This window comes from Prinia subflava, chromosome 4 (assembly GCF_021018805.1).
Source record: "Prinia subflava isolate CZ2003 ecotype Zambia chromosome 4, Cam_Psub_1.2, whole genome shotgun sequence".
In the NCBI taxonomy this organism is placed as follows: domain Eukaryota; kingdom Metazoa; phylum Chordata; class Aves; order Passeriformes; family Cisticolidae; genus Prinia; species Prinia subflava.
The window spans coordinates 20,991,687-21,016,981 of NC_086250.1; the positions used below are offsets into that span (position 1 = coordinate 20,991,687).

The following is a 25,295-nucleotide window of genomic DNA, read 5'->3' on the forward strand; positions in this document are numbered from 1 at the left end:
GCGGCATTACTCAACAGCATTGAAAATAAAAGGGGTAGAAGGGGAAGGAGGTGGGTGGGGACAACAAGTCAAATCACATTTCGTAGTGTTAATGTGAGATGGCAGATGGATTTTTTCTTTCTTAATTTTTTTGTAATTTTAAGAAAAATTAAAAAAAAAAAAAGAAAAAGCTTCTTCTCTAGCACTTTTGTTTCACTTACCGCCAACTTGTACCATCGCCAGCATTGTGTATAGTTACCATGGAAAGAGTGAGTCAAGTGAAGGGCCCTAAACGCTAAACCATCGGAAAGGGAAAAAAAAAAAAAAAAAAAAAAAAAAAAAAAAAAGAAAAGAAAAAAAAAAAAAAAAAAGAAAAAAAAAAAGGCAAAATATGCAGACATCTTACTCAAAAAGGCGGCTTTTTTGTTTCAATATTTGTACTTTTTGGTTTGTGTTTGGTTTGTTTTTTTTAAAGAAAGAAGGAGAGAGGGATGATGCCAGTTAGCCTTCAACACAGTGGAACACCGAACTGGCCAACACCAGGTATGCCCAACATATGGCCATGATAACCAGCCAACATTAACCCTTCCCTCCCCAGCGGCGAGAGCTAGCAAACTTTTAGGATTAGCTTTCACCAAACCTATTCTTGACCACGGGCAGATCAAGAATCCAGTAGTGTGTATAGCACAGCCCACTCAGGGCTGCTGCCCCATGTGTCCCCACCCCTCCCACAGGCATCATCTCACACTTGCATGGAGGAGAACTGGCCTCAGAGGAAAGAGAATACTGGCTGGCCCCCTGCTTTCTTTTTTGGACACAGAGTTAGAAGTTGGACAGTACTCTTTCAGTTAGTTTTGTTCAGGCCTGATAACAGGAAATTGGAGCCTCGCAAACTGAAGCAAAGGAAAAACCAAGACAGCAGAAGGGCAAAAATTTGGAGTGGGTGGGAATAAAACTTAATAAAAGAAGAAAGAAAAGGAAAAAAAATACCCAAATGAACAATAAAAATATTCTGTAAAGGGTGTAGACTTCTATACATTTCAGTGCAGGGAGGTGAAGGACACAGACACAAACACACACGCACACACGAGACTAGGATCCAAATGTGAAATAAGTGAGGCAAGACACAAAAAGAAATCAAAAGAATAAATATAAAGAAGAAATTGAATTACTGAAGACATGCACCTCGATTTTACGGCCCTCTACCACGGTGCCGTGTAATTTCTCCCTGGCCCTGTCTGCATCAGCACTATTCTCGAAAGTTACGAACCCGAATCCCTGCATGCAGCGGGAGAAGGGGGGAAAACATGCACATCGTTATATATTGAAATACTGATCTCTAGGTAAATAGAGAAAAAATATCACAGTATGAAATCGACATCAGCACAACTCAGCAATAACCTCCTAGAGTCACATTGTTGGTTCATGCACGTTTCATAAATGAAAGAAATTAAAATCAATAAAAAAGGAACTGTAATAATAAGAATAATAAGAGTAATTAAAAAAAAAAGAAAACATAAAAGCAATTGAGGCCAGACCAAAAAAGAAGTACAAAGTTACTCGAGACAGTTTTCCTTTTTTTTTGTTTTGGTTTTTTGTTTAAAAACACTAAACTCTGCTCTGATACAGGCAAGCTGGGCAAGCCCAAGTGGGGCTTCTCTCCCCTCTTATTGAACACACCAATATTGGTAGGACCCTTGTCCACCCCAGACACAGTACAGGACATTGACACTGAGCAGCACTTTGTTCTCTTGAGAAACTGCTATGAGAGTGAGCAGTGATCTGAGTTCATGCCTGGCACCAGGAATTCTGTGAAGCCGTGGGCAAATCAAACACTGGACCTTGTTTTTCCCACCTGTAGAATGGAGACAATAATAATTACCTACCTTAGAACACTGTTGAGAGGAAGGGCTCTTTGTAAAACTTCCCTTGTAAGCTCTTCAGAGCACAGCTCATGTCTACTCCTAAGCCTCGAACTTCCCCAATGATACATGGGGCCCTGAAAGTAAGCAGGGCTTCTAGGTGGCACCATCAAATAAGCATATTTAATGTGAAGATTTAAAGTATCACATACTGTAGTTCCAAAATATTCTTATCTCTGAGTACTGCAGTGGACTTGACTATAAATCTAAACACCTAAATACTGATTCATTTGTCAAAGCAGGTTTTGTATGACACTGCTAACCCTCTGCTACCTCTGCCTCCCACCCTGCTACCCATCTTACTCAGCTTTGTTCTGAGATGGCAACCTCTGTGCTGTGGATAGCAACAAATCTCTGCCTAGTTAGACCACAAAACTTCCAGAAAAATTAACATGTCCTGCTTGGAACAACCACAAAGGCTCAAGGATTGCCAAAATGTCAGTTTAGTTAAGACAAATTCAGGTTTGCCACACCCATGAAGGCACAAGCGACACACAAGCAACACAACAGAGTCCTACACATGCTCATGCTGCTGCCAGCGCATGCAGTGGTGTAAGAGGACAGGGTAAGAGACCATGCTTCCTTCCACAGAAATGAGTGCACTGACATTAAGAGAGAGCCAACATGACAAAGTGAATTACAATTTTAACTAGGAGCAAATGGCATCTTAATACAGATAACTGTGATGAGACAATCTTTATGCCATTAGAGAGACTGGACCCAAACAAAAAGCATTGTTGCATTCTGCTCTTTGGATATCTTAACAGCAATAACTGGTAGCTGTGGCTTGGTATAAAGCAAATGCTGTTTTAATGTATAGAGAGTAATCTCCACTGGCTCCAGTACCCTCAGGAGCAGAACAACAAAGCTTACATTTGATGCAATGGAAACTCCCTCCCGATGTTAATTGAAGAGTAAGGTGATGAGAGTGATCTACAGCTATGCCTATCAGGGGAGGGGCATGCTAGCCAGGCAACTTCCTTCATGCACCCTGGGATCAGTATGTATTTGGACTGGATAGCCCAAAAAAACAGAGAGCATCTTGATTTCTAAGCATTGCTAGTAATGCGACACAAGCAAGCCATTATTCAAGTGCCTTTAAAAAGGTCTTTATGGTATCAATCTTAAATGGCCCAAGCTGTTTAAGTGACAAGCTGGCCTTAATCATCCACAGATAGGTTCCCAGCATAAAACTGCTACAAATTTGTTAAATGTAGTGTGGTGGTTGTTGGTTTTTTGGGAGGGGGAGGTTTAGTTTCTTTTCTCCCCCCTGAACAGCAATAATAAAGGTTTCTTAGCTGGTACTGCAATGCTGTGATCAACGAAAGCGCTCCTTTGGGCTCCAGCCCAATAATCTAAAGCTTCAGATAATTTCATTTCTCCAGAAGAGCTATATAAATAACAAACTGATGCCTTTTCAGAATAGCATAGAAGTTCCCTGTTTAAATGAATTAAAATCAGAGCTACAATACATAGGGGATAATAAAACAGCCCAACTACATATGACCCTCAAATGTGTTGCAGAGAACCGAGGGGGGTGTAGGGGGGTGTAATAGCAAAGCTGATTATGAAGGAATAGAGTATTGTGCCTGCTTTAGAGAGCCCCTACAGAGAAAGATAAGCCTGAGAAACAGAGCAACACCTTTCCCTATGGTTCTATATAATGGGGAAAAACAGCCTTTAAAGGTTGCGGGAGGAGGAGAGGTAAGGACTGCAACAGGAATCTCTATTTCCCTCTTCTATTTTTGCATTAAAATTTCTGTTTGTTCTAGACAAGCCTGAGGAGACCAAGTGAAATCTATGTCTTCAGTGATGATGTGAACTGAAAGCTTGAGTGCAGATGGAAAGTAATTTTTTAGACATTAATCTGTGCAGGCTAGAACCAAACTAAGACTATTTTGATTCACATCTGTTTGCAATTAGCAAAGTCCATATGGGATTTTAAAAAACTACATTATCATTAAACATCTTTAAACTCAGTAGGAATTTTCAGTATTTTTATTAAGTTAACTCAAGGTAGCATACAATCCACATGCAGACTATATGAATATCATTAACAATGTGAATTAAACCAGAATTAATCTGATTCAGAACAACATAACTAATTAACCGTATTTTATTGACAGATCAGCCCTTAGCTTGTGCAACTCTGTTGAGCACCATTTAATGTCAATGATAAATTAATGCTTTACATAGTTGACTATGGCAGTTAGTATTTGTGTCCTCTTGGTTTGCTACATTAATGCATCTCTTAGACATTCAACTTCTCATCAGGAAAAACAGGTGAGCCACACTTGACATTTTTGTTATTTCTAAGTTTAAAAACTAGCAATTAGATATATATACACACACATTTTTGAAGTGGGAGAGAAAAAAGAACATACACATTTTTTATCCCTTCTCACAAATGACCTGTAAAGAATAGGGATTAATTTGTACCTAAATACATATGCAACAAAGAGTTCTCAGTTTTCCCTCAGCAAGGTTGTCTTGACCTTGAAAGGAAAAAAAAAAAAAAAACAACAACAACAACAAAGCAAGAAAAAGAAAGATGGGGCAGGTATCCAATATTTACTAGCTTAGCTTTATAGCAGGTACTGGATTGCTCCATAGTAATAGGTATGGAGCCAGAGGAAGGGAAGGTCCTGGATGAAAAAGAATACTAAGAATACTTAGGTTTTCTAAAATTTAGATTATACACATAGTTTGAGTTTAATAATGCTGTTATGATAACAAGGCTGAAATTTTCAACAATTCCTCCCCACCAGCAACTGCCACAGACTTCCCCCATGCAGAAAATAAGTTTAACCCAGTGAACACTAAATTCCAACAAACATTTTTAGGACTGATGAGTAATTTGCAGTACCAGACTAACCCCTTTTTACCCAAAAGTTTATTGAAAGGACCTGAAGAGACCGAGTAACTGCCACCTTTTTAGTCTGGCCTCAGATTCTGCAATAAATAACAAGCAACATGATGAGCAGTGAAAAAAATAATAAATGTGTATATATATATATATATATAGTATTTGAATGTTTCCATCTCTGAAGAATGAGAAAGAAAATTTACCATGTAACCGTAAAGGGAGAAATCAAAACCAGACGGTTCTCCTGGGTGTAGCCAGAACACAGAAATTAAACAAAAAACAACAACAAAAATAAAATAAAGTAAAATAAAAAAAAAAAGGCAAAGAAAACTAAACAGAGCCCCTTGAAATCCATGCATTGTTAACCCTTCGTTCATCATGGAGTTTAGACCAGTCACCTCAGCAGCAGCGTCTTTGCCTTGTACCACTGGAGCACACAGCCAACAAACAGCCTTGCTGTCATCTGTCATCTGCTGCTGTGCTTGTTTCTAACCAAGATTTTTCTCCCCCTACCCCCACCCCCCAGCCCCTTTTCATAATAAACTTTTAGAAGCCTGAAAAAAATGGCCAAAGAGGCAGCAGTTTGGGCTACTTGTTTCCAAAACACTTGGAAAGAGTAGGAGGGTTTCAGCTATAATCCACCAGAGATGAGCAGGACTGAATGCACTGACAGCAACACAGCACAAAACCCAGAAACAAATTACTGAAGACACAGACACAAATGCACCTTCAAGTTGGTGAAAGCAACTGTGTAAACCAAGCTGCCACCATTTCAGCAGCTCTTCCAACTCCTCCCGGCCGCCATGCCGCACTTTGCATTAAGGCACATACACGTGTAGAATCTGTCTGTGTACCTGTGCAATCTGGTGAGTCAGATGCAGGAATAAACCTGACTAAAAAAATGTAAGTGTATCATCAAAAAAACCTGCAGGACTATTTTTAAGCTCTATCATTTCCACAATCCAGCCTGAGCTGCTCCACTGCCAATCCCCGCTGGGAAACAGCAGAGGGGGCTGAGACCAGCTGTGAGGAGTGGGAGCCCAGCCTGCACTGCTGGGCAGCAAGTGCCTGGGGCTTCAGAGCAGCTCCAGCCAGGTCAGGACAGGGGCTTCACGGCCCCAGCCATCCCCAGGTGTGCGCTGCTCCTTCTCCCTTCAACTGATCCTGGATCTCACTGTATGGTCTGTGAATTCAACAGGCTGAACTGGCTGAAGACAAGCTCATTTCTCTCCCTGCTTCATCAGTGTTTTGCTAATTTAGCACCTAGATCTAGTTCCCTACACAATGAAATGAGCACTGCTGGAAAAGCACTCTCACAGGAGCAGTAGATCAGCTTATATTATAAACCATAAACTTCAGCCTTAAATTGAAGTTTAAATAAATCAGTTCAGTGTATGGACTAATTGATCTCTTTAGTTCAGTAGTGCAGACTCCAAGGCATGAAACCACTGAACTAGGACAAAGGGACATTGGTCATGCCTCCTTCATGCCACTGACATCCTAAAGGGATTTGGTGACCTGAGAAAGTGATGCTGGTCACCACTATTTAATTTGTTTTCAAACCTCACTTTATTAATAACACTGTATTTCTGGGTCAACTGATGAAATCTGAACAAAAAATATAAAAATAGAGTTAGAAAGAAAACAAGACTTCTAATTCAGTTTATGTAATAAGGGGCTTTCCACTGAGAAGAAACTAGGTCCAGAACAAGAGTGGCTCAACTCAGAGCACCTAATCCATTTAAAGAAATGCCAACAGATGCAATTTGTCTTGTAACCCACTATACATCTAATTTTTAAAAGAAATATGAAGCACTTCTAAGCACTGTAGTCCTATATAAGAACTTGGAGATCTGGGTCTCCCAATTGGAGATCAGTGAGGGACATAAACTTAGAGTATCCTGAAACCATGAGCTCCTCTGCACTGATATGAACTCTTACCATTTAAAAAGCTACCAAAAAAACCACCACAACCAAACCCCAAAAAACCAACCAAACAAGCAAACCAACCCCACTCCATACTGAGCCAGGATTTTGCTGTGTGCTTACGTACTCCTGGTCTCCGAATGTCATTGAGGTCACATCTTGGAATGCCACACAGTACACAGCTGGTGAGCAAAGAGCTTGGATTCCCTGCCCCTGCAGTTTTACAAATGCCACAGGGTACTTCATTACACAGGCAGACTGCATTAATTCTGCAAATATGTCCACTTGTTCGATTCAGCACAATAGTGGCAAAATATGCATCTAGAGGATGCATCTCCACTAACAAAAGGAGCAGGAACCCTCTCGACTTCCTCTGGAGGTGTTTTATTCACGGTTCACTGAAGTGCATGGTAAACTGCAACCATGGGCAGAATGCTATTTAAAGGCACTTATACCAGTCAGAGCTAGAAATGTAATGGTAAACAGGATGAATGAAACAAACAGCTAATTTCCTGGAAGCAAGCAAAAAAACCCAAACACATCAAGGGAAGACCGACGTAATTCTATTAAACAAGAAGAAAACAAAATGTAATTCAAGGAATGTTTAAAGTTTTTATCTTGTTTCTCACACACAGCAAAGCAGTATCAGTGTGAGGTCTACCAGGGCCCATATATTCCCGCTGAACAGACTGAATCTGGGAAGAAAGTGAGTTACAAAACAAGAATTCACATTGCTTTGAGAAAAGAATCAGCAAAACTCATTAACTGCCTTCTACACTGCTGTGAGATAAAATCAACAAATACCATTTCCGAAAGGACCTGAGGCGAGAGGTGGCTGTGAGGGGACACACAGCTCTCTCTTTGGTCACCAAACTTTGCAAGTACACAGAGATCCTGAAGATGCAGCCAGCTTGACAGAGCTTCCCTAGGCTGTCAAAGAAAACTGCCTGGTCATCTCAGGTGGATTCAAAATGAAGAATGTGACCTGAACACTTCCTCCCGTCCCTCCTATTGACCAGCACTGGAGCAATCCCAGTAGAGTTCTCCCATCACAGCTTGGCGGGGACAAAGCGCTGCTCAACCCCATTGTACAGTGGGTGGGGGCAAACCCAGGGCAGTTTGGGATTTACCACTGTACCTTTAAAATATTTACAAAACATATACACAAAACACTACAACCCTTAGGAACCCAGGGAAGGGAGCATTGAGAACACAGCACAAGGCAGGCAGCAGGAGCATCTGCTTTCGGATTCCCAAGAGAGAGGAGGAGGAGAAGAAGAGAGAGAGGTTTCATATCATTAGATTAGAATGGAAACCACGGGCAGGAAAATGCATTCAGATTTTTTTCCTAAGGTGGAGGAAGAACCCAAGAGTGAGTGGCCTCCAGAAAGATCCATTTCCTTTGCTTCACCATCAGATCACCAAACTGTTGTTTTTCCATTATTGTGTGAACACCAGGTGCTTCGTGCAGCTACACCCCACTCAAACACTGAGGCCTCCCATTTTCATGCTAAGCAGGAAGAATCTTGCATTCTTTTTAAAATAGGAATTATTGTCGGTGAGAAGGATGCAAAGATACCATGAAATAACTCTTTGGCTGTTTTCTCATTCTGTTCAAATTCTGGACAAATACAGGCTACCAGTTTTGTAACTGCTTTTTACTGCAAGATGATAAAAAAGCAGTAGAAAACTGCATGGCTAATAAAGCCTAGAAGAACATCTCTGTTTTCTTTTTTTTAATTTTTTTTTTCAAATATTTATTAAGGGTTCAGGGTAGCATTCATCAAGGAATTCTCCAGCAATATTTTTTGTTTTAACTGAAAACCAGAAGCCTTGGGCTTTAGCAACAGCACAAGAAGGTACTTTTCATAGTCATAAATCAAGTCTTCACAGAAAAGCCTTCAATGTCAATGTTGCCTTGAAGGAAAACGGCAGCCGTGGGCGTTTAATACACAAGGCTGTATGGATGGGAGAGAGAGAGTGAAGTTCATGTGTGAAGAGGAAAACGCTGCTCTGGAAAGCACAGGTAGTGGAATATGAAGAACATTTTGCCAGGCCAGTTATTTTTGTTCTTTCTTTTGCAATAATATCTGAACAAGTAGGGATTTGATAGAGGCCAGAGGCTATTCTCAAAATCAAACAATAATGACTAAAATCAAGAGTAATTCACAGGTAGCTTTGGCCTATAAATATCAAAAGAACAGCAGAGAGCAGAATAAATATTTACAAATTCAGCACAGCTGATTGTTTTGGTAAAGCATATAGATATTTAACCATGCAGGTAAGTAAAACTCTAGCTAAACCATATAGACATTTACTTGTTCAGACTGTCTTGCTGAAAAACAAAACAAAAGAAAACCATGTATTAAGCAGAAACAGAAGATGAGGGGAAAGAGCTAAAACTCATGTCTTTTGTATACATATCAATGGCTTTCTGGTTTCCAGATAATACAGGACTGAAGAACTTCAGAATGCATCTTGGGCAACATGGGTGGAAATTTGCAGAGGGCTCTGAACATGAACATATCCCAGAATATATGTTGAAGCAAAGAGGCCCCCATAAGAACTGTGGACCTCAAATCCAAGCAAAAGGCATAGACTCCAAATCAAAACTGCTTAGCTGAATTGCAACTTCAAAACCTTTTGTGTGCATGCACACATGTGCACACACGTGTGTGTGAGAAGGAGGGAAATTTTGTTTTAATTGAAAATGGGAATCTTAGCATTGATTAAGTCAAGCAGAGTATAGACATGCACTGTGCAAGCTTCCCCCATAGAGCTTTGGCAATGCACCTCGCTCCTGACCTGCAAAACTCCCTGCTATTCCAGTGCTGAACCTCCTGGGCAGAGAGAGAATCACAGCAATTTGTCATTGTGGTGATACTGGTTACATGATGAGAACCAATTGCCAATTAGGACAGAGATCACTGAATCTCTCTGAAGCTGACCTAAGGAACGTTTGAAATCTCATCTCCAGAGAAATAAATTACCATTAACCCTCAACAAAACTTGCCTTTTAATATATCTGTAAGAAAAAAAATAGGAGTGTGAATGCAAATTCTGTGGGGGAGGTCCACATGGGGTAGGGCAAGTGGAATGAGGATACTTATATTAAAGCACTAAATATCTCAAACATGAAAGGTCAGTATCTCAGAAGTGCCAAGTCTGCAAAACAGTAAATAAAATCCTTTCACATATGAGATTTTCTACAGAAGTATTTTAATGCAATGAAAATGGCAGGGATAGGGGTGAACTTAGTTTTTGGTCTTACAGTCTCCCATCACACAAAGCTGTTTTACCTTATTGTGCCTTCCTCACAGGGCAGCCATTGCCAATGCAATGGGAACAGGTTGGTATGAAGGCTCAGCTGACTAAGTCCCTGTTTGTTCAAAAAGCTGGGGAACCTGATCCCACAGACAGACAGGAGTGTCTCTGAGCATTTGTACATGCTGCCCAGAAATGACCATGCTCAGAGTCTCCAGTCAGAGGGAACAGGAGACAGTCTCCAAAATAGCTTCTCCCTTCCCCCATCACACTAATTCCTGCTGATCTCTACAGAATATGTTCTCTAGGCAATGAACTGCCTTTTACTCTGCAATCAAAACAAGAGAAGTGGGTACAGAAACAGGACTTACCTTCGAGCCACGCTCATTAAAGATTATCTCTACATCAAGGATTTTGCCGAATTGCTGCAGAGAGAAAAGGAAAAAGAAAAAAGATTTATTTTTGGCCGTCCATTTTTCCTACCTTTTGCAGGGGCTGGCTTAGTGCAAGAAGGTAGGTGAGAATATTTCCATGTCTAGCATACAGGCAAAGGCATAAAATTCCAGTGATGTGACCCAATTCTCCTGGGTTAAGACATGCAGATCATCTTGGTCACAAACTCCAGGTTTTCTCACAGAAGTCTAAAGGAAGAAAAACAATCTCCAGAAGAGTTTTAGGGATTTGAGGAAGCTCATCTTTCCTCTGTTAATCTAAAAAATTCTTTGTTCCCTCATTCTACTATTTCATCTAAGATATGGTTCTATGATTCCATTTCAGATATTCAACTACATTTCTCACATGTAATGCAGCATTTCAGCTTCCTCCTGAAGTGGCTATCACAAAGAGAAACTTAACAGTAATGTTTCTCTGGAAGGGATAGTAACGTAAGACTCCCAGCCTCAGGGATTTCAAACACTAAAGTTACTTTCCTTTCTGTTATTTTCCAAAACTCCAAGCCTCAAAGAATTGATGGCAGATTCAGAAACCATGAAAATGGAAAATTCCCAACAGTTTGTTTTTCAGAAAAAGATCATTCAGCTTCAACCTGTGACATATAGTAGGTGGTCAACAACCTATGAAACTTATCACATGTAATAGAATTCTGACATCTGCCTCAGCCTGGAGACTCCAAGGAGAGCTCTGCACTGAAGGCGTTCCAAAGAGCTCCCTATTTAGCAGAGAAGTAGATCTACCACCTCTGTGGAATTATGTATGGGTTACATCTATCACCTTGCTAGGATGATATTAAAATATTTTACTGAAGCAGCCAGACTCAAAACAGTAGCCTAGAGGCAAAAGTATCACCACTTTAACAGAGGCCCACACTGCTCTGTCCTCCAGAAGTGTCAGGGCTCTATTTCCAAACTGGAGGTCTGCTCTCTAGAAAGACAGGTCTAGATGTCATTTTTAGGAGTATGTATATGGAGCAGTCTTCATTCTAGAGACACATACACACTGCACTCAGACAAATGCTACATCAGTTTTTCCTATCCCATTATTTAGGAAAGCTTCCATCAACATGGTTTTGACTTAAGTTTGACAGCAAATGAAGACAGGATCAACAAGAAAATAAAGGATAGTTTCACAGTTTAAAAAGATGATGAGCACAGGGTCCAGGCACTAGGACCCTCTCCCCTTTGCCCAGCATTCTTAAAACAGCATTTGCTTTTTTTAAAAAAATTAACAGTTTCATTCAGAGTCAAATGGTATCATATTCATTTTGTGGGTACCCTTCTTGAATGGCTTGCAGCCAGATTTGAAAACCTGGAACATTTACAACAGACAGCCATGGTGGCTGAGGAGAGGCTTTGAATATGTTTAGCAATAAAAAGTTGCTGAGTCCCTTGAACAAGTATTCCACAACTGTCTGCAAGCAAACAAAACGTTTCCAACAATTTTAGCTATAGTTTCTGTCTGCCTGCCTTCTCCATTCTTAAAAAGGAGATCTTGGTTCACAGATGTTGTTTTTACTGTTCTATTGTTTAAGGACAATACTTGATCCTCTATTCATCCCAAGAACAATTGAATTCACAACATCCTATATTACACAAGTTTGAATAATGCTAATGTAAACATGCATCTTCCTTGAAATCTCCACATCTCAACAGCTTAGGCTTGATCCATGCTGGATCCTCTTTTGACCGCTTCTCTGCAAATCACAGCTAAAATAAGTTTTCTATTTCTTTCCCACACTTGGTGTGGGCTTGTCAATAAAGGAGATTAACTGTTGATTGCTTTTTGTTGTCTTTGTTGCATACAGCTTTGGTACTGCCATGAAAGGAATCAGTCATGATTGTCATGATTGCTTTCTTGGTAGACTATCTCAGCATCATTACATGACTGGGGCTGAATCAATTTAGCAGCTTGTGGCTGCTGAAGGGCTGTCCCTGCTCCTTTGTCCTTCCTTGTCCGGCCCCACCAGCCTTCCAGAGGTGGCCTCAGTTTTCATTCTCACCTGCAGATAAACTGATACAGCTCAGCAATCCTGTGAAAACCTAGCCCAGGAAAAGGAATACATACAAAGATTCTGACAGTCTACTGATCTGAAGTGGCTTGAAGGGTCAGTGAGCATTACAGCTCGAAGAAGCAAAAGGGAGTACACACCCTGCCTGAGAACAGGACCTGTCCCCTGCCACATCAGCTCAGCTGCCTAGCCTTGCCACACACACTGAAACAGCCAGACTCTCAATAAATGCAAATGCCAAAATTATTTTGAGAATCTACAAAGCCATAAAAAAATCACCATTTTCTACTCATTAGAATCATCTTGAAAGAGAGACATCCTCCCCTTTCTGCACACACAGCTGGGCCTGGATCCTCGAGCATTGCTGCCAGAGCTGCCTGCCAGCCCCGCCGGGCTGAGCTACCCACGCAGGGCTTCCACACCAACAGGAACCCTTGTCCTGTGCGTTTAACTTCTCGTGGCTGACAGAACGCCGGCAGTGACACTTGAATGCTAGAGGTCTGACCCAGCTGTACAAGAGGTGGCATGGCTCTCCCTGCCTATGGGATGATGGAGGTACACCATTTCCTATATGACAGAATTAAGAGCACGTGGTCACAGCAAACACAGGCTTGACATCTACTGCAATGGGCTACATCCACCCATACAAACTGCCCAAATCTCTTTTTCTACCCAGGAGTTGTGGGTGTTTGAAGAGACAAGAGGGAAGGACCTCCTTGGGAGAGAGGAGCAGAGACAACAGGTGCTGACTGCTGAATAGAAGTTTGCTGCTGAGGGGTTTCCTGCTCCATAAAATTCCCTAAAAGAAAGCATCCTTCTGTGAGGCAGAAGGATGTGTGCTGGGGCTCTTCAAGGCTCTGCTGCAGCCATTGCCACAGCTCCTAACACGACGTCTCTTGTCCCTACTGCTGCAATGGTTACAGCAGGTCCTAGCACTGGAAGGCACTTTTTTCTGGTAGCATGCCAGAATTTTCCTGAAGAATGAAAGCAGGAAAAAAAGAACTAGTTCATTTTAGCAATTTATAACTCCTTCAAAGCTGAATCTAATTTAGTGGAACATAAAAAGGCACTTTGTTCTCGGATGGCGCTTCGCCTACCAAATGTCAACAGTCTATTGCAAACAATCGAAGTTTTAAGAGCTCCTTAGTGAAAGGTCACAATTTTTGCCTGGGAAATGCTAGGCCATCTAAATACAAGAGTCAGCACCAAGTTTCCTCATAATAATTTTTTTAAATCAGGTATATACAGGCATGTTTGTATTTTTCAAGACATAAGTACTGGCCAAATAAAACAAGTCTCATGCTTAAGTCATCCATGAGGACTAATCCTCTAATCTCTAACTTTGCAGACATGAATCACCATGCTCACAGACTTGATTGGCTCTGATTACCAAGAACTTCCTCAACTTAGAACTCTGCAAAGCTTCTGGAGAAGGTATTGCAAGACTGCCCATCTCCAATGCTCCCCACCATGATTTAGAAAGCTTATTATGTGACCAAGAGGCCAGCATTCCCTACCATGTCAGGTCATGCAAGAAGCCACCTCCATGAACTACTCACACACATGCCATGTGATGGGAAAATATACACACATGCTATTCCAGTCATGCCATGGCAAAGGAGCTATAGAATCTTGTTTTATCTTAATGGTCTCTTCCCTGGAGTGAACTTGACAAGCCTTCAGTTATTTTTAGCAAAGCAGGTAAATGAAAATCAGACCCTCTACAATGGTAGCAGGGAGTGTTGGAAGTAACAGTTTTTAAGAGGCATAAAGAGATGAACAGACGGGAGTTATGACCAGAAACTAATCTTCTTGCTTGAACACGATCTACCTTATCATAGATGCAAGAGCATTGTGCATGGAAAGATATGCATGCTGTGTGTTTCTTTTCACACAGATGTCAAGAAGGCAACAGATTTTTCCAGCTGAGGCCATAGCTACATTAAACATAATAAATTTGAGAGATCTGGCACCAGAAAGCTTTTGTCTTCCAAGGCACTGACAATTTGGTAGGGCCCCTCCTATATGCTCTGTTCCAACTGGCCCTGACTCCTGTCCCTGTCTAGAGCTTTCAAAATCAGCTCCAAAATGTGCCAGACAACTTAAACCTAGAGGTGCAAACAACAGGGAGTATAAGGCAAATTCTCTAGAAATCATGGAACAACAAAAGTTCATGAGAGACATCATGTGACAACCTCATCCCTACAAGAGAACTCTGTATGTCTGAGCAGTTTTCTTAGCCCTACAAAATTCACTTAGAGATGAGTCCAACGAGCTACCTAAACTTCAAAGGTGTCACAGTCCATTCGTAAAGATGGTCAATATTCAAAATAGCCAAGAAACTAACATCCTGTGCAGGAAACTATGAGGTATGTGAGCAAGAGCATTTTATAAGCAGGCTAGATCCATTCTACAGAGAGAGTCCTTTCCCTAGGTCCCAGCTCCATGGGATATACTTTCAGCTGAGCACAACTGGCTCATCATGGTGTGTATTAGTCAGTGCATGATTATGGCAGCATGGGGTCTGCCACTACACTAGCAGTACACCAGCTTCCTCAAAGCTGAGTCACAACTCTTCAAGCAATGGGGCCAACCCTGGTCAGCTGTTGCACAACAAAACACACATTTTCTGAGAAATCAGACTTTAACAGGAAGCCACACAAAGAAAGCAGATTTCTAACAGGATTTACAGACTACAGCCATCCCAGAAAAAACCAAAAACAAAACAAAAAAATAACAAAACATGATGACAAACACAGTTTCTCAGTCATTTGTTGTTCTCTAAATCCCAAATAAAAGATTGTCACATGAAACAGTGAGATGGGGATGAATACTACCACAGGGCACTGCCCAGAGAGAGATCTTAACACCAGTCTAGCTTCCAGGTCTACACTTCCAGCTCCTTGTTCCTGCTTTGTGTCATTTCCCAGAGGTGTGACTGCAGTGTAATCTGGTACTGATGCTGCAGAAAAGATACTTGGACTCATGCCCATAAAAGCAGTATACATTCCAAAATCAATTTGAGAGTACTTAGCATGTAGACTAAATCCATATGAAACCAGATCAATAAAAGACAACTCCATGTAATTTTACCCAGGCCTTTTATCCAATTAAATCCAGCTACAGCATAGCACTGTTTACTAAATGACATTCAGCACAGTCTTGCTGCAGATGCTCCTAGTACCTCATAAGAACATCTAAAAAATCTTAGATAAATGTATGACTCAGTCATTGCTGCATTCCAGCAGAGGGTCAGTACTGAAGTTGATAGCAGAGAGCTTTCTCAGAGCAAGACAGACAGTACAAGAGCTGCTGGCAGCTGCAGGGGCACAAGCCCCCCTGCACACCATGGGCATGCAGACAAAGCACAATGTTCAAGCAGCACTGAGCACACAAGTCTTTTTCGAAAGGTAGTTTCAGAAAATGTCCAGGTGAAACACATCAATATAACCAGCAGCACCTCTTATAACTCTAGCCAATACCAGCAAGAACAAAGTCGTGCCCTGTGACAGGGCTGGGGTTCACTGCCATCACAGGGAGAGCTTGGAAACAAGAAAAGTCCCAGTGAGACCACTTTGTGTCAGAATATTTGTTCTCCAATACTGGCACATAGGATTTATTACATGCAATTGGTGGCCAGTAGTACTAGGAGATGAAAAAACTTAAAATACATCTTGATATCCAGAACACAGGATTTCCTCCTTCAGGTGTCCAATCCACTCAGAAAGCAGAGTCCCTTTAAGCAAGTGTGGTATTGCTGTACTTCAGGCCCCAGTGCATCAACACCTGAAGGTCAGACCTTCTTGTCCTATCATACTATTACCCATATATCTTAACACTTAAACAAGTACTCCTTCCACTGTCAATACCTGTGTGCCACTAATTACTTCTAAGTTTAAATTTATTTATACTGGCAAGTACAGACTTAAAATTCTACCAAATTCCTGCTGACAAAGAGCTGTAGTCTAATTTGTTATTGTTTTAGCCTCAAACTATAGGCTTATGGAAGTGTTTTGCACTCTTGACACCAGACTGAAGTTGGATGAGAAATTATATCCACCAGGATATTTTAGGAAGTGCAAAGTGACAAAATGTTTCCTCAGAGGCCAAGATTTGAGGGCTGCAAGAGCTTCCAAAAGTATCTGAGCTCTGTTGCTGGGGTCATACAAAGCAGTGGTCTACCACAAACATATATCATCAAGAGCCTTGCAGTAGAGATTTGAATTATGCTTAGAGAAGGAAAAGGATAATATTACCTGCCTTTATGTCATCCTTTTTCAATGTAAAAAAATAGTGACTACCATTCTGTCACCTGTAATAAATGACATTATTAATAACTTCATTAACTGAAATTAATTAAATGGGACATAATAGTCACCTTTATAGAAAACATCTATGGGTTGTTACTGCTGTAGCTGATAACACACAAAACCCCTTTATCAATTGGGCTGATTATGCTCCCCAGTAGAAAGAGCTAACAGTGTACAAGTAGTAGCTATGGATTGAGCAAGTTTTTAAAAAAACAGGGTCTGCATCTGAAGCCAGAATCTGCAAAAATTCACAGCCTGTACTGTGCTAACCCACCTTCACCTGCAACCATCATCAACATAGTCCTTATTTTTACCTTACACTTAACCAAAGAGCATTTCACTACAGTAAATTCTGAGAAACATCAATTCTGAGTCATACCATTGCTCTCACAACAGGGAAGAAAGATTTTGTGCAAGGACATCCATAGGAACTACCAAAACAATCCGCTTGCTTGTTTTTGTGGAGACAATTCAAGATTCAGCTTGGGAACAGAAGGATCTTCCTTTTGCAGGCTGTCCAACCCTGCCTCTATCTTCACCAGGAGACTCCAAAGTCCATCCAAAAGCCCAAAAATGACCAGACTATCCCAGCCAATTTTACACTGGGAGGAGAACTATTTCTTGAAGCACGAGAGGGAAGGGCTGAAGCTACCAACCATGAGGTGCAAGCACAGACGCTATCACAGCACAAAGCTGAAAGGACTAGAAACATGCTGAGGGGAAACATCAACTTTTCTTCTGCATACACAATTCAGAAAGGAAGGGAACATCTTACCACCAGTGTAGGAGAACATGACTGTCATCAAGTCAAAGTCCTTGCACACATTAGCCAAAGAATGTCCATCAGAAAATGGAGAGTAAGATTTTGAAAAAGAGTTCTAACTTGTTTTTAACACTGATGGCAACTCTTCTTCTCCGTGGTAAACTGTTCCATTGTTCAAATAAGCTGCAATGACTATGATTTTTTTTCTTATTTCAAGGGTAATTGTGTTAAATCTTAGCTTCCAACTAGAAAATCTTATGACTGTAAACAAGACCTAAACCCCTTGTTAGCAGATACCACTCATATATAAGCATTTGTATAGAAATTACTTATTTCCTAACATCTCTTTTTAATAAGCTGAGTAAATAATGTACCTAATACCTTACCAAGTTAAAAAAAAAATCACTCACCTTCCAAGTCCTAGTTAATTTCTTCTGGTCTTAAACTGATCTCAGAACTGAAGAAAATTATGCAGTCACAGTCTTTTCAATTTGGAACATGAGCAAGATCACATCCCTCCTTTAACCTGATAAATCCTTTGAATTACTGAAACAACTATCTTCAAGAATCACTAGTACTTTCCCAGATCAGTGCTTTCCAAAGAAAGCTTTCCATCTTAAGACCACAGACCAGTTCCCACATACTCAGTACTCTACAATGAGCTGCATCAAACAGTTTTTGTTGGATTTATCATCAGTCAACCAGGCATTTCTACTCATTCTCTAACAGTAACCTTATCTGTCTCTTTCCTCCTCCTCAAATAGTTTTTTTAACTGCAAACCTTACTGGTAAGGTTTTAATAGTACTGTCTCCATGGGCTGATACAGACAGTAAACAGGACAGCGATGGAAACAGATCCCTGGGGAAACTGACAATAGAAGCAGTCTTGATCACAGCTATCCTCCCAAGTAACTACTACTTCTTATTATCTATCATTAAAGAGGTTTTTAATTCCTCTAATGTGTGTTGTGCTTGAGATAAGTATTATTTTTCTTAAAAATTGGTCACTTGGACAAATTCAATTGGTTGACCAATGTTTCACTTTATCAGTATTGCTTTATACAATATCTTGTCAAAATAGACAAGACAGCATTTGTCTGCAAAGATGGCTATTTCAAAGTTCTGCTAAACAGATACTAACATGTTTTTTCAGATTCTAATGGGCTTCTTTAAAATGTTGCAAAATTATTTTTATCTTGGATTAACATAGAGATAGATAGCTCTTTGGGTCATCCCTGTCAGGTTTTTTCAATAGTGAATCTTGGTGGGCAGTGTTCTATCCCTCTGCAACTCTCCTAGCTTAAAAGAATTGGCTAAAAATTAGTATTAATGAATAATGGGAGCTCCTTGCTTTGGCTATTATTGTTGTCCATACCTTATCTAGATCTACTGGTTTTTAAATATTAGTGAGCACTGTTTCATCCTCCTCTGTTATTTAATATGTAGAAAACCAGATGAGGTAAAAATACCTCCTCTCAAATTCTAAACACTATCAGTTGGGGGTGTTTTTCCCCCATTTGATTTTTTGTTTTGCTGTTGTTTGTGGGGTTTTTCCCCAAAAATACACAACTACCTCCCGATTTTATTCTGTACCCATACATAGATCTTTTATCTTTGCATGTAAAAAGCCTGATAGGTTTTCTAAAGTTAGGTCATCAGTATCTCCATGACTAGCACATTTTCTTTTTCACCTGTTTCTTTGCTTAAGTTTGCACCTATATTCACTGTTATTTACTTCCCCCTCCTTGCCTAAAGTGCAGAATGCTTTGAGTCTTATTACCACAGTTTCAGCAACTGTGGAATCATGCCTTGTTGGCCATCAGCGCCAAAGATGCTGCTGCATACTTTATGGCTTCCATTAATACTTCCCTTTTAAAGGTACCTTCCTGGGCGGTTATCCTGCCAATTGTTTAAACTCCAAGAAACAGAATCTTCTAAAGCTCCTTACAGTGCTGCCTGATGCCATATTCTGTTTGCACAAAGCAAATATAGACAAATAGCAATCACTAGTACCTAGGCAACAGTGGGATTTCAGGTCAGCTATTAACTCTTCTTTATCTGCAAGAACAAGGTCAATTATTGATTTATTCCACAGTGGGTGCAGAACTGTGTGCATTAAAAAATTACCTACTCCTTCAAGAAGCTTTCTGGAAATCTTTTCATTGGCCTCATGAAATGTAAAGTAAATATTACGTGTTTTAAGCAGGCCATATTATTTGCCGCTATGTAAGATGCATATATATAAGGAAATGTTCCTCAGGAACAGACCTTATATATAAGGTCTGTTCCTGAGGATGTCCCAAGGACCTGTTAGAAACACATTATAGCTGATGGTCAGAACACAAATAATTTGAATTTGTTAAGAAATCCTTACGTCTGCAGCTCTGCCAAATGGTGCAGGTTTAGAAAGTGTTATGTAATATGTATTTAATCACACATGGTACAACATGTCTCAAGTCCACCTCTACTCAAGTCTGGACAAAAGCATTAGATATTTCTGTGCCCCAGGACTGGGCTGACCTCTCGCATGCTGTTCCATCCTTGAGGGGACTTCTTTACTCCCTCCTTACCATCACATTTATTTCTTCCTCCATGGCTTTACTGTCTACCCAATTTCTCTCTTTATACAGTAGCTTGGGAAAAATCACTCCAGGCAAGGATTTTGAGTCTCTCAAATATGACGTTGAGGAGATGTGACCTGACACACAGAAGAGAGAGGGAGAAGATGGGGGTTACAGCCTAGTCACAGCTGAAGACTCAGACAACCATGGGTCCCCTTTAGGAGAAAGGGTAGGTTTCAGTGAGTCACACAAAGGAAAGCATCCTGATGCTGAAAAAGAAATAGGAGCAAGCAGGATCCAGAGAGCCTGCTCTCCTGCTTGAGGCTATGAGCATGCTGAGAGAAACAGCACTGAAAGAAAAGGGAAGATGTGTGAGAATCATTCATTATTTCCTTGGCAGAGTCGCAAAGTTCTCTATTACAGAAAAATGGCACATGGGGTGTTTTGTGTCCCAGAAGATGAACACTCCTCTGGCAGGCATAACTCCCAGCAACCACAGGGCCAGGTGAATTATCAAAAGGTTTTACAAAGAATATATCATTTACCCAGTTAAAATCACGTCAATTTGCTGGAACTTGAGATGACATTTAGAGAAAAAATAAACACCAGAGGAACACCAGAAACCAATTCATTTAGCATTATTCCCCATCCCTCCTATGCACAAAAAGGGCACTATATAGGCCCCCAAAAGGACAGGAAATCTTAAAGCAAGTAGTTAGGCTGTATTTTCTACAAGTCACTTCTTAGGACTGCAGTTCATTTAAACTGCCTAGGTCTCCCAAACCTGCAAAGCATAGGCAAGAGTCACCAGGACAGGGATATCCTTGTCATTTCCATCTTATCCATGTCTCCCACATCAGGAGCACATGGCAGAAAAGCGTTAAGGTGAACAAGTGTGAAAAGGGCTAGTTGTGAATTAAGCACTAGTCCCAGGAGAAGGGACAGTAAGGGGGTACAATTTATGTAAGCAATGCAGCTCCCAAGAGATGGGAGCAGCCATAACACAGAGCAGGACGCAATAAATACAGATTGTAGCAGGTGGTCCAAGGACTGGCTGTGATACCAGCAACAATTTGTCTAAACCGGATGGAACTGCCTACTGCACAGCCCTGCAACAGCAAAAAGCAAGCTAGAAAAACCACAAAAGCAGAGCAGAAGATTCAGCAATCACAGATTGCCAGGAGATGAGTTTAATTCTGAAAATATTCTCACAGACATCAAGAGTATAACAATAATCTAAGTATAATAATCAGGAGTATAACAACGATCTAACCTAACAACATGGAAGTAAACCCAGGCCTCTTGTAACAGAATCACAGATCCGTGGTTTTGGCTGGGAACTGACTCCAGATGTCATTTAGTGCATCTCTTGCTCACAGCAGGTATAATGAGATCTTTTTGGCCAGGCTGTGTCCAGTAGAGTCAGATACCTTCAAGGATGGAGGTTCCACAACCCATGGGGGCAATGTGTTCCACTATTCACAAAAATATATATTCACAAAAAACCTAAAATTTTCCTGGTATCTGATTGGTAAAACAAAGGCTCGAAATGATGAAAGACTCCAAATTCACTCTTGTTGAGTATATTAACATTTCCCTCAACCCATTTTTTCAGCCTGGCCAGGTCTCTCTGAATGTAGCCTTGTCTTTCTGCATTTTGACGACTGTTTTGTTCCTTTTGTACTGTCCAAGCTACAGACAACTAAGCCAAATTCTTCCCTCATTTACAGCATTGAAGTCCATGAATTAGACACATTTACAATGCTGCAGCACTACTCTGCATGCAAGAGTATGCTTTTGTGCATCACACACACCCACACAGATGGGATTGCTCAGGAGATGCAACAACTGAAATCAAAGAGAAGAAATACTGCAGAATTTGGAGGAGCAGCTGCTATAAGTGAGGACCAAAGTATACACTCCAAGCCTAAGGTAACAAGAGCTTTGGGCTTTCCTGGCTTTGATTGTTTGGACTGCGCCATAAAAAGGCAGCAGCTGCTAACTTCATAAATAATAATAAATATTTCTGAAGACTTTAAAACACGCCATCAGCCAAGGATCTTATTATATCAACAAGTCAAATATCCCTGATGATGATGGCATATAGCTATCTTCACCTGAAGGTTAGGTCATGAGATGTCTAGCCCATTTATCTGTGTTCACATGGAATGAGTCACCACGTGTACTCACATAAACAAACCCTTCCTCAAAGAGCTTATAAATCAAGAATCATGAATAGCATCCAAGGATTAGGGAAGACAAACTATGTGGTCAAATGAAACAGAAGGTATATCATACACAATGTAAAATACCATCTAACTTGCACTAGCTTTTCCAAATGCAATCACTAGTTGGCAAATTGTTTGTAGCCATCTTTCATCACAGAAATAGATCATGAGGAAAGAAATACTTCAACATGTTTCTATGCAACTGAAAAACAGTGCTTTGCCAGGGATATATTAAGTCAGCGCTTAAGCCTGGCCTTTACTCAGAAATAAGGTGAGGTTTCACTTTGTTTTGTTTCCCAAACCAATTGTTAGATTACACTGAACGTTGTTGCTCAGAGAAGCTGTGGGTTGCCCTGAGCAGTTGTGCATGCCCCATCCCTGGAGTTCATAGCCAGGCGGAATTGAGCTCTAAGCTCACCTAGTGAAAGTTGTACCAGCCCACAGCAGGGGTGTTTGAAATGGATGACCTTAAGGTCCCTTCCAACCCAAACCATTCTATGAGTCTATGAATATCTTAATAGGAAGAACACTCTTATAGTTCTCATGTATTTACCAGCTAAGTTAAACACTAACAATTGTCCTAATCCTGCATTATAGTGTGTTGACTAAACTGAGGGGGAAGAGCTTTTCATTCACACAAATACACAGCACCAGATGTCCCACCTGTGGAGAAGGAGACTCTACCATGCCTGAAAAGGTGTTCATACTTACCCCAAACATCTGCCGAAGGTCAGGATCTCGAAAACGGAAGGGAATGTTAGACACATGAAGTCGTTTTGGAGTGGATTTGCTCTCAGTATTCTCACTGCTCTGTGTCTGTGATTGCTGTCCATCTGTCTGTGCCCCTCCTTCTGTCTGCTGAAATCAGAAAAGACAAAAGTATGTACATGAGTAGAAATCACAAAAATTCCTTCCATGTGCCTTGTCTACCCCTTCTTAGGTATTAGCACTGCACTTGCAGTGAAGCTATCTAGTACTTGACAATTATTGTGATAAAGCCAGTAGCACTTAACAATTGATCTGTTGTTCTTCCCCTCCCTTTCCATGAGCAAACACAAATGAGATAGCCTCCCTCCTCTCCTATCACCTTCCAGCTTAGTAGATTTGTCTTTGGTTTTCTTAAATTGCTTCTCTCTTTTAGCCCATTCTTCCCACTTCAGCTGCCACCATATGAAAGCTCTAATGAAGAGACGGATCTTTCATATCCTGGAGCTGGGAGGTAGTACCGCCACTCTAATCTCATGTGGCAGGATGTTCATGCAATCATCAAAATCCCACAGCTGAAGTGGCAGCTCTCCACCAGGCCAATACCAGAAGTGCATCCTGAGGCAAAATGGCATCTGCTCTGTCAAGCTCCCTTCAGAGAAATATTACCCCAAAAGAAGATCTATAATTAAATGGTAAAATCCATATAGGAATAGCTTACGGATGTCTCTGTTTAACTTTTTTCATACATTTAAGTAAGCCCAAGAACAGAAAACAGCCATCACCATTGCAAGATTTATAAAAACTCCAAGTGCTGCTTTTTGCTACCAATTCCACAGCTAAGAAAGGCAATTTGTTCCACTGTTCTCAAGTGCTGACTGGCATGGCAAAGAGAGGTCAAGGGGTACACCAGGGGTATTTGTTCACAGAAAAAGTACAAGAGGCAGACAGAGGAATAAGGGAGATCTGTGTGCCAGATGAGAGTCTCAATGCCTGCAGAGAGATTACTGGCAGGAGAAAAGCAAGGAATAGAATCTCAGCCGCTTGTGTGAGCTTAGACTGAAAAGTGCTAAAATTTGAGCACAGCACTAAATATAAAGGCAAGGCCTTTTGCAAAATGGCTTGATGAGAAAATAGCATTTTTCGCACTTCAGTCAGAAAGATGACCTCAAAACCTCAGAGCCACAGAACAAAGCACACCACAATTTGGTCAGTTTTATTGCTCTTGTCCCTTTCCAAGTGCATTCACTGACAGGCCAAGGTATTCAAAGAGCACCCACCCACTCAGTCTGTCTCCTGCTGCTTGCCTCAGACTCCAAGGAGTCAAGCTTTGACTACCCGTGTGATGCACTTTTAAGTGTCATTTCAACTCTTTAGATGCCAGCCTGACTTCTTCCTTAACCCATCAAGTTAAAATAAGTTCTACAATAAGGCAAGGACTGTAATTGCTAAGAGTCGGTCTTTTAAAAGCACTTTCAAGAAAACATGTGGGCCCTTAAAGACTTAAGAGTAGGGGTGAGTTTTTTGCTGGTTTGAGTCCTTTTTTTCTCCTGTTTTAAATATGCAATGTGTGTACCAAAGATGAAAGAAATCTGTGGGGAGTTGCCCCCACCAATTCCTCAACCACTGACTGGACTTGCTAAGGCTGCTCTGCACATCATTCAATATACAACACTTGACAAACATTTGGAAACATCTCTCCACAGATAAACTCAATTGGCAACACTAGGAAAATATCGTCTGACCAGAAATATCACTTAAAGATATGACCTTGAACCTACATGTTGGTTACAAAGCAAGTGTATATACAAAGAGCAAGCAAACAGTAAGCACTGGGATCTTGCCATGCTGAGCAGAGCAGTGGCAGCCTTCCATTTCATTTTAGTAGAGCTGTGCATGCGGCACAAAACATGTTTGATCTGGTTAATACAAATTATCTATGATAGGAAGAATGACAATACTGCCCTGACAAGTATGTCCATTTCCCATAGCTGTGCAAGTCCCAGGAGAAGCCTTGTAGAATTAAGCATTTTTATTTGTCTAAGATTCATTCACACCCCCAAACATCAAATTTTTGAGGAAAACTTCAGAAACTTCCTTTTGATCTTATCTAAAAGCTGTCCCCTGCATGTTCCCCCTCTTCTTCCCTCACCAAACCACCCCACCTCTATGACAAAAAGGCTCTCCAAACTTACACCCTAGGGAAAGAATCAATGCAGCTGGCTTGCAATTAAACCACACCACACTGTTTAGTGGTTTAATTCTTATGCCTCCATCAGAGCCCTTTGCTCCTCAGGGCAAATCTGT

At 40.8% G+C, this 25,295-nt stretch overlaps 1 protein-coding gene across 13 annotated transcripts in view; it reads right to left on the bottom strand.

Moving 5' to 3' along the window:
• RBFOX2 (RNA binding fox-1 homolog 2) overlaps nt 1–25,295 on the bottom strand; it is a 170,516-nt gene that overhangs the window by 27,195 nt on the left and 118,026 nt on the right. For all 13 annotated transcript variants that reach the window (XR_010080185.1, XM_063395787.1, XM_063395788.1 and 10 more), the window contains 3 exons: nt 22,995–23,141; nt 10,329–10,382; nt 1,165–1,257 (listed from right to left, as the gene is read on the bottom strand). Coding sequence is in view for 12 of the 13 variants with exons in the window: in XM_063395787.1 (XP_063251857.1) it covers nt 1,165–1,257; nt 10,329–10,382; nt 22,995–23,141 (294 nt within the window). In the remaining variant the exon portion in view is untranslated. The remainder of the gene's footprint in view (nt 1–1,164; nt 1,258–10,328; nt 10,383–22,994; nt 23,142–25,295) is intronic.